Source organism: Dasypus novemcinctus, chromosome 11 (assembly GCF_030445035.2).
Source record: "Dasypus novemcinctus isolate mDasNov1 chromosome 11, mDasNov1.1.hap2, whole genome shotgun sequence".
Lineage (NCBI taxonomy): Eukaryota > Metazoa > Chordata > Mammalia > Cingulata > Dasypodidae > Dasypus > Dasypus novemcinctus.
Genome location: NC_080683.1, coordinates 2,952,669 through 2,961,732, shown reverse-complemented (window position 1 = coordinate 2,961,732; position 9,064 = coordinate 2,952,669). Strand labels below are relative to the sequence as shown.

At 58.2% G+C, this 9,064-nt stretch overlaps 1 protein-coding gene across 2 annotated transcripts; it reads right to left on the bottom strand.

Annotated features, from left to right (window-relative positions):
- Positions 1-4,070: 4,070 nt before the first annotated feature.
- Positions 4,071-6,678, bottom strand: LST1 (leukocyte specific transcript 1). 2 transcript variants are annotated; one of them, XM_012528772.4, is made up of 6 exons: positions 6,553-6,678; positions 5,929-6,187; positions 5,572-5,694; positions 5,114-5,212; positions 4,833-4,855; positions 4,071-4,314 (listed from the first exon to the last, which is right to left on the bottom strand). In XM_012528772.4, the coding sequence occupies exons 3-6, from the start codon at positions 5,591-5,593 to the stop codon at positions 4,165-4,167; spliced, it is 294 nt and encodes a 97-aa protein (XP_012384226.1). In that variant the 5' UTR covers positions 5,594-5,694; positions 5,929-6,187; positions 6,553-6,678; the 3' UTR covers positions 4,071-4,164. The 2 variants fall into 2 exon arrangements, with proteins under 2 accessions (XP_012384226.1, XP_004467931.2); XM_004467874.5 differs by lacking the exon at positions 5,929-6,187 and having other exon boundaries at positions 6,553-6,659.
- Between the last annotated feature and the right edge of the window lie 2,386 nt (positions 6,679-9,064).

Sequence of the window (9,064 nt, the reverse complement as noted above, 5' to 3'; positions counted from 1 at the left end):
TTCTTTTAGGAGGCGCTGGCACCCAAACCCCGGGACTTGCCGTGCGGTAAGTGGGCGCCCAACTGGTTGAGCCACATCCGCTTCCCTCTGTGCGCAGTATTAACTCGTGTGGCTGTATAAACTTGTGCCATCCTCGTTTACTAATCCCTGGATACCCTTGGAGTTATGTGCAGTGCAATGTGTCTCATTTTTATCTGTAAAAGTCACTATACGTTTCCTGTGAATGGGCACTTTGTAGGTCTTAATAAGTGCTGGTTAAATGGGTGGATAAGATAACACCGGGGTGGATTTCCCAGTGGATGACATGTCCATCTGGAGTGCTCCAAATAAGAGAGACCTGTGTTAGGGACGCCTTCCTCTCATGGCGCTCCGAGTGTGAATGTGTCCCAGCGTCTCCATCAGCCGGGCTCCCTGCCAACCCCCAAGGCAACACAATCTAAGTAAACCGGGAGACTGACTGATGCACAGACAGCTTCCAAAGTCCCTATGCGCGTCCCCGCCTCCTGACGCCTCCTGAGTCCCCTAATCCCTCCTCTGAGGTTTAGAGCAGCTGGGCAGGGGGCCGGGCTGGAGGCAGGCAGGGTGGGGGGTAGGGAGGGGACTAGGCTCTCTTCTGCCTGGGCCCAGGAGGGAGCTGTTCTGGTAAAGGGCTGCAGGGGAACCACGTCTGGTCTCACCTGGTTGCGCTACCCTCGCGCTACCAGCCGCCTGAGCCCCAGCCTGCCCCTCCCGCCCTTGGGTATCTGCCCCGCAGCTGCCCACGCCTCCCACAGACTCAGGCGCCTTCCCGGCAGCCTCCTCCCTCCTCCAGGAGGCACGCCTGCCACCCCGGCCGTCGAGGCCCTTGGCGAGAGCTGTGCGCATCCCCGTCAGGGGCGCCGCCCTCGGGGCTCCGGGGGCTGGCCCCAACCGGGGGTCCTTCCTCCTCCGCCTGGGAAGCGGGTGTGGCTGGAGCAGCTGGGCGCCCGTCTACCATGCCGGCGCCCAGGGTTCACGGCCCAGGGCCTCCTGGTGAGGGCGGGCGGGCCCACGCGGAGTGCCACCCGCACAGGGGTGCCGGCCCACGCGGAGAGCTGGCGCAGCAAGATGACACAACAAAAAGAGACCCAGAGGAGAGAGGATAAGAGACGCAGCGGATCAGGGAGCTGAGGTGGCGCAAGAGAGCGATCGCCGCTCCAGCTCCAGCAAGTCCCAGGATGGGTTCCCGGAGCCGCCTAATGAGAATACCAGCAGACGCAGAAGAACACACGGCGAATGGACACAGGGAGCAGACAATGGAGGCGGGGGCGGGGGGAGAAATAAATAAATAAATCTTTTTTTAAAAAAGATAAAGTTGAAAGGATCAGTAAAAAGGCTTTGAAGGAAGGGCTTGAAGAAAAGGGCTGGTATAAATTTGATTAGTTTGATAAGCCTATTAAACTAGGTTTATTTTCTATGGCAGGGGCTCTTAACCTTTTTTTTTTTAAGATTTTTTTTTCTCTCCTCTTCCCCGCCCCCGCCCCCAGTTGTCTGTTCTCTGTGCCTATTTGCTGCGTGTTCTTTGTCCACTTCTGTTGTTATCAGTGGCAACAAAAAGAATCTGTGTTTCTTTTTGTTGCGTCATCTTGCTGTGTCAGCTCTGTGTGTGCCGCGCCATCTTCCTGGGCAGGCTGCACTTTCTTTCACACTGGACGGCTCTCCTTACGGGGCACACTCCTTGTGTGTGGGGCTCCCCTACGCGGGGGACACCCCTGCGTGGCATGGCACTCCTTGCACGCATCAGCACTGCGCATGGGCCAGCTCATCACACAGGTCAGGAGGCCCTGGGTTTGAACCTTGGACCTCCCATGTGGTAGGTGGACACTCTATCCATTGAGCCAAATCCACTTCCCTTAACGTTTTGTTTTGTTTTTAAAGATTTATTTTACTTCGTTTATTCCCCCCCCCCCTTGTTGTTTGCACTCACTGTCTGCTCTCTGTGTGCTCTGTGTCTGCTCATCTTTTCTTTAGGAGGCACTGGGAACTGAACCTGGAGCCTCCCATGTGGGAGAGAGGCGCCCACCTCAGCTCCCTGCTTTGTTGTGTGTCTCATTGTCTTTCCTCTTTGTGTCTCTGTTGTGTCATCTTGTGTCAGCTTGCCACCCCTGCCCTTCACATCAGCTTGCTGTCTTGCTTGTCTTCTTTCAGAGGCACCGGGAAATGAACCCGGGATTCCCGTGCGCTTGAGCCACATCCACTTCCCTCTTGACCTTTTTTGTTCCAGGGACCCCTTTACCAGTCAGGTGAAAACCATGGACCCCACACTATGCCCACACTATCCTGTGTATTAGTTAATAAATACACCACACCTGCACCAACACCTCCCCACAAGAATAATGTCCTTTTTGTGTTTCAGTTCAAGCTCATGGATGTCTTGCAAGATCCCCTGCTCTAGGGTCGAGTATACAATTGGGAGCTTGAAAGACCTAATTAGATCTAAGATAAATTTCTTAATGACACTGATTTTAATTAACTGAGAGACCTTAAGAATCAGACATATTCATTACCTAGTAACATAATAGATGCAGTCCTCCAAATGTGGACTCCAGGCCAACAACTTCAGTATCACCTGGAAACCTGTTAGAAATGCAAATTCTCAGGCCCTGCTCCAGACCAACTGAATCCAGAGCTCTGGAGAGGGACTCAGGAATTGCGTTGAACGAACCCTCCAGGTGATTCTGATACACACTCAAGTTTGAAAACCCCTGAAATAGAAAAATGCCTGGTAAACTTCACTAGCTAGGAAATTTAACCTGCGATTTTAATAATTGGCTTAATTCATCAATTTTTACGAATTAGATAGGGACCTCAACCAATTACAGCCGTGCCTTCACTTGGGAGATTTAATTAGTTAATGCTCTTTAAGAAAGAACAAAGTAGCGAGAATGGTTTATTATAGCGTGTCCTTAGGACTAAAATAATACCGGAGTCGTGTAAGGGATGATATTAGGTAACGAGACAGTCACGTTGGTGAATGAGGTTCAGTTTCCCTAAGCCAGGTCAAAGTTCAGTAAGACAAGTTACTAGTGACTATAGCTGCAGGAAGGTGAGACATAGGATGGGAAATGACTTGAGACACTATTTAAGAAATCGTTAGGAAATTGGATTGGTAAAGAGGAGAGGGTTGGGTGAGGCAGGTTGATGACGCAGGGTGCTAGCCCCTGTGGCTCCCGCTGGGACGGCTGGGCTCTTCGGCCCAAGCTCTCCTGCCTTTTCTTTTTGGAGTGCCTGGGTCTTCTCTGCTCCCAGGATCCTGGGCTTCCCGGGTGTCCTCAGCCCCTGAGACCCCCATCCAGGACGGGGCCACCACCTCCTGCCTCCTCAGCCAGAGGCCCCCGCTCAACAGTGTCCCTGGAAGCTGGAGGCCCCTGGCCCCGTCCCTCCCCGAGCCTGTGCCCACTTCTTCCCCAGGGCACCCTTCACAAGCCCCGGGCGGGGTCATCTATCACCGGGGCAAACGCGCGTGCGGGCGACAGGCATCGGTGGAGGGGCCGGCGCAGGCGGGGACCAGAGGGGTGGGCAGGCGGCACACCCAGCGGAGGCAGTCTGAGCCGCTCCCCCGCTCTCCCACCGGGCTGCTGGCCCACCGTGCTTTGGCCTCCGGGGAGCTGTTCCGCCCCCAGGGACCCCCGGCCCTCCTCAGGGGCCCCCAGGAAGCCCCCCTCCGCCCCACCACGAGCCCCTCCTCGTGGGTCTTGTGCGGTTTTCACTCCATTCTCCAGACGTCCCAGACTGTCACCAAGTCCAGCCCGCAGGCCCCAGGAGGCTGCTCCCAGCCATCGGCCTCGAGCCCCCTCCCACCACCACCCCGGAGCTCTCCAGGCCCCCCCGGAGCGGAGGCAGGGCCTCCTGAGAAGTGGGGGTCATCAGATCCCACCGTTCCTACCCGTGGGCAGCCCTGCAAAAAATACTCCTCTCTGGCCTCCGGGTAGCTTGGGTCCCCAAAGGTCCTTCTTGACCCGATAAATCACCCCTTGACCCCCGCGGGGGTGGGCGAGGGGTAAGGCGCTCAAGGTGTGACGGGTGGTTTTGAAACGGGGGCTTGAGAAGGCTGAGAAGCAGAGGCGGGGAGACCCCAGTCTTTAATGGGGGGACCCCCGGCCGGCCCTGCCCGCGCGCCCGCCGCGAGGGGCCCCCCGGGGGTGCTCAGGTGGGCTTGTTCTTGGCGATGCAGGCGTAATCTGTGCTGGGGTCCTTCTGGGCCTCCTCCTCTTCTCCCTCGCCAGCGTCAGGCCCCCCACCGGCCGGCAGCTTCTGCAGCGATGCATAGTGGAGCTCCTGCTCCCCCCCCAAGGCCTGGGGCGGGCACAGAGGTGCTGAGCGCAGGCTTGGGGGGCCCGCCCTCCCCACGAGGTCCTGCTCCCACCTCCCACCCTTCTTACCTCCTTGCCTTCCTCTCAGTGTCCCCTCTTCCTGGTCTCTCAAAAGCTCCTCTCGGGGAGCAGGTGTAGCTCAGTGGTTGAGCGCCTGCTTCACAAGTACGAGGTGCCGGGTTCAATCCCCGGTACCTCCTAAAAAAAGAAAAAAGCCCCTTTCTGCTGTTTTAAGTTCTTATTGCCCTTTTTCTTTGCTTCGCTCTCATTTTTTGTTTCTTTGCCTTTCACGTTCTCCTCTGTCTTCTCTTCCTATCTCTATGCTATTTCTTTCCTCTCTGCCTCTCTCACATTTTCTCATCTCTCTGACGCTCTCAATTCCTACTTCCTCCCTATTTTTCTTGGCCCCCACCTCTCATCTCCACCCACGCACCCTCTCGTTTCCCTATCGCTCACTCGGTCCCTCTCTCGCCGCCCTCCTTTCCCAGCCCCAAGACTCACCCAGCTCCTCTCCAGCCTCTTCACTGGAAGGAAAAGAGCGGCTCAGCATGGCCATCTCGCTGTGCCTCTCCCCAGGACGCCCCCCAGAGCCGAGCCCCCCGCCTGGCCGCGGGGTGGTGGGTGTTTCCGCGTTTGCTGTCTTCTGGGTGCCTCGGCCCTCCCACCTGAACCCCCCCTGCCCCGAGCTTGTCGGGGTGGACGGGCACTCCCAGGAAAGCAGCAGGCGGGCTACAGCGGGCAGCGTGGTGCTGGGGGCGAGCGGGCGCCCAGGGCCCACTCACCTCTGCGGTGGAGCCGACACAGGCAGGCAGACAGAAGGACCGCGAGCAGCAGCAGCAGCCCGCCCAGCCCCAGCGCCCCGTAAAGGACAGGGCACTTTCCTGTAGGGAAAAAGCGGGTGGGAGAGGGCCCCGTTCTCTCCTCTGGCCCCCCCATGTCCAGGCGGGTCATGATATCCCTGCTCTCCTCCGCAACACATTTAGAGGCGGAAAAGCATACCCTAAGAGCTGCCGCCCCCCGGGCCGCATCCCTCCACCGCCCGGCAGCGCCACCCCGCATCGGCTCTCTCGCCTCATGCCGGAGCCTGCCCATGCCTCCGCCCGCAGCGTCCCCGCGCCGTGCCCGCTGCCCCGGCCTGCACCTGCCGTCCCGAGGGGCCCCGGCCCTCGGCTCACCTCATTCCGCCCGCTGCGCCCCGTGCACCCACAGACCGCCCTGCCCAGAAGGGAAGGCTCCTTACCAAAGAGGCCTTTACAGTCCATCCTGGGTTGGCACACTGAGCTCGGGCCCTGGCGTCAGCAAACCCAGCCCCTGCCGGTCAGGCCAAGTGGCCTTGGGCGAGTCACATGCCCCAGTTCCTCAACTGCGAGACGAAGGCGCTGTTACAACCGTCGCCCGGCGAGGGGCCAGCCCCGAACTGGGCGCTTTCCACTGGCCACGCTGGCCTTCACAGCCAGGCCGGGCGGTGGTGGCCCCCGAGGCTTGAGCCACTGACCGCTACCAGGACACCCAGCTCAGAAGGTGGGGGAGCAGGGCTGGGGTTCACCGGCTCTGTCCCGCTCCGGGGCCCGCCCTCTCTCCACTGCCCGGGGCTGACCAGGATGCGCAGGGGTCTCCTCGGCGCCGGGCGGTTCCAGGCTCTGCGGAGGGAGCTGGTAGAGAAGGCGGCGCTGGGGCCTGGGGGGACGGAGCAAGAGCAGGGAGGGCGGCCAGCCCCGGGCAGCTGGAGAGCGCGGGCCCTGCTGGGCGGGTGTGGAGAGCCGCTCTCCACGGGCAGGCCAGCCAGGGCTGGAGTGGGGAGGAAGACGGGCCCCTGACTTCCTCTCAGGCACTTCCTGCCCTCCAACCACTGGTTCCTGTTTGAAGGCAAAGAGGGGGCTGCTGACCTCAGCCCAGAGCCTGCAGGACTGACCAGAGGCTGGAAACAGAGAACTTGTAGGGCTCGAGAGGGTGCCGGAGTGGGCGTGTGCGTGCAGGAGCGCAGCGGGCGCCGGGCTGTGCCAGGGCCGCTCCCGAGGGGGCAGCGCGCCAGGCGTGCCTTTCTTTTTACTCTCTCTGGGGAGTAGAGCCCCGGGGGCTACTGAGAGGACCCTTCAGGGCCCGGGAACCCCAAACCGACGCTCGGTCTCTCTCTCCATCTCAGCCGCACCTCGCTCTGGGGTGAGCCGGGTCCTCCCCCACCCACTCTTCCCTTCTGCGTCCCTGCCCGCTGCCCTCTTACCCAGCTCCTACTGCCCCCAGGGTGGACGGTCTCCAGGCTGGCCAGAGCTTCCTGAGTGGGGAGAAGTGTTGCCCCGTTCCTGTCCCTCCTCTCGCTCTAACTTCTCCCCCAACCTAGGCTCCTCCCCAGCACCGCTGGGAGGGGAAGTTAGGCTCTGGGCTTAGGATTGTGATAGCTTTCCTTTCAGACTCCTGGGACCTCTAACCATCCTCTTGACCCTGGGAGTCAGGGAGTGTTCACCCCCTCCAAGCAGCCCTCCCTGATTACCTTTTCCCCAGTGGGCCCTTAGCGGCACCTGCTGAGAGCTCATCACTCTCCATCTGGGTGGGAGCTCTGGCGGACCGGGGTGGGGGGTGACTTGCCTGATGTTCTGAGGCAAGAGGGCTCTTGGCTGGCTGGTTGACAAACAGGAGAGTCAGGGGCAGCCAGACTAGATCAACCTGAGATCCGGACACAGAGCTTGCTCGGGCAAGGTGAGGGCAGTGCAGGGGGACCTCCTGCCGAAGGCAGCATTCTGCTTCTGAGCTCAGAGCCAAGGAAGGGCAGGGATCGGAAGCCGCTGCACAGAGCCCTGGGTGAAGGCTCCTGGTGCACACAAGGGAGGGAGACAGGTGCCGGCGGACTGCACGCCCAGTCCCAAGGAGGGTGAAGACGGGGAGCCCTGGAGCGGGAGAGGGCTAAGAGGGGGCTGGGCCACATGCATTTGCATTTCCTCTTCCAAATTCAGGACGTTTCTGCTACGTCCCCACCCCGGCCCTTAGCACGCTCCTGAAGGACAGTAGGACGGCACTCGATTTTATTGTGTGTTCTTTTAAACATTTTAATATTAAAAATTTCAAAGAGAGAAAAATGGGAAGAATTGCACAGTGAACATATTCCTACCACTCAGACTCTACAGTTGATGTTTTGCTCTATTTGCTTTAGCACACATTTATCTATCAATCGACCTTATTTTTTGATGCCTTTCAAAGTTGCAACCATCCATGCATTTCGCCTCTAAACCCTTTAGCATGTTTATTAAACTTGAGTTCAGCGTTTGTTTCCCCATTTCTTTTTTGAGGGATCTGAGGACAGTAAACTTTGCACAGAATAAAATGCACAAATCTGAAGTCAATACTCAGTTTTTAAACTGCTTGTAAATTCTGGAGCCTGACTGCCTGGGTTCAAAGCCTGGCTCTGCCACTTGCTGTGTGACCTTCCAAAAGTTCCTTAACTTCTCTACGCCCTAGTTTCCTCTTAGAGTTTTTTTCCTCCCTTCAAGATTAGAAGAGTAGGAGGTGGTGTACTTGGCCCAGTGGTTAGGGCATCCGTCTACCACATGGGAGGTCTGTGGTTCAAACCCCGGGCCTCCTTGACCCGTGTGGAGCTGGCCCACGCACAGTGCTGATGCGCGCAAGGAGTGCCGCGCCATGCAGGGGTGCCCCCCGCGTAGGGGAGCCCCACGCGCAAGGAGTGTCCCCCGTAAGGAGAGCCGCCCAGTGCGAAAGAAAGTGCAGCCTGCCCAGGAACGGCGCCGCACACACGGAGAAATGATGCAGCAAGATGACTCAACTAAAAAAGAGACAGATTCCGTGCTGCTGACAACAACAGAGACAGATTCCCATGCTGCTAACAACAACAGAAGTGGACAAAAAAGAACACGCAGCAAATGGACACAGAGAACAGACAACTGGGCGGGGAGAAGGGAGAGAAATAAATAAAAATAAATCTTAGGAAAAAAAAGATTAAAAGAGTAATTACACGTAAACTGTGTGCATCAGTGCAGGCACATGCTGATGCCCTTTGTCGATTAGCTGTAATTATTATTACCCTGAGCGTACAGCGATGTCCTCAAGAAGGGGAAGATGATCTGGGCCTCCCTGCAGCTTCCAAGGACCCGGTCTCTCCTTTTAGCTCCTACCGCATTGCTTACCTGTATCATCCATTTGGTCTTTGTGGCTTTGTTTTGCTCATTCATTCATTCACATATCCCTTCATTCATTTATTCACCAACATCTAGTAAGCCCCTGCGGATGGATGGGGGTCATCCTAGACTGCGAAGCTACCTGAGGGTGGGACAGGCCTCCGCCTTCTCCTGTCTGTCCGCCTGGGAAGAGTGGCAATGCTTGACCGCTGTCTCTCCCCAGATGAGCCCCCTGCACCTGCCAAGGCTGTGGACTGGCTGAACTTTGCTTTCAGGAGGGATCTGGGGCGAGCAAGGGGGAGGTCAGCTCAGCGTGCAGACGTGTTCTTCTCAGGGACCCTGGCGTCCCTCGCTCAAGACCCCAGGCCCTGTCTTCCTGTCCCACCCTCTGGGGTATAGAAGAACGCAGACCGCCCTGGTGGCCAGAGCCCTGTGTTCCCACTGCAGCCTTGCCGCCTGCTTTCTGTCAGCTACCTTTCCTCCCTGGGCCTCAGTTTCCCTCCCCGCTGCACCAGACGATCTCCAAAGCCTCCTCCGGCTCGAGCCTGAAAACCTGCCTCTTCACCCCAACTCCGTCCCCAGTTCAGAGAACCCAGGCATCCAGCTGCC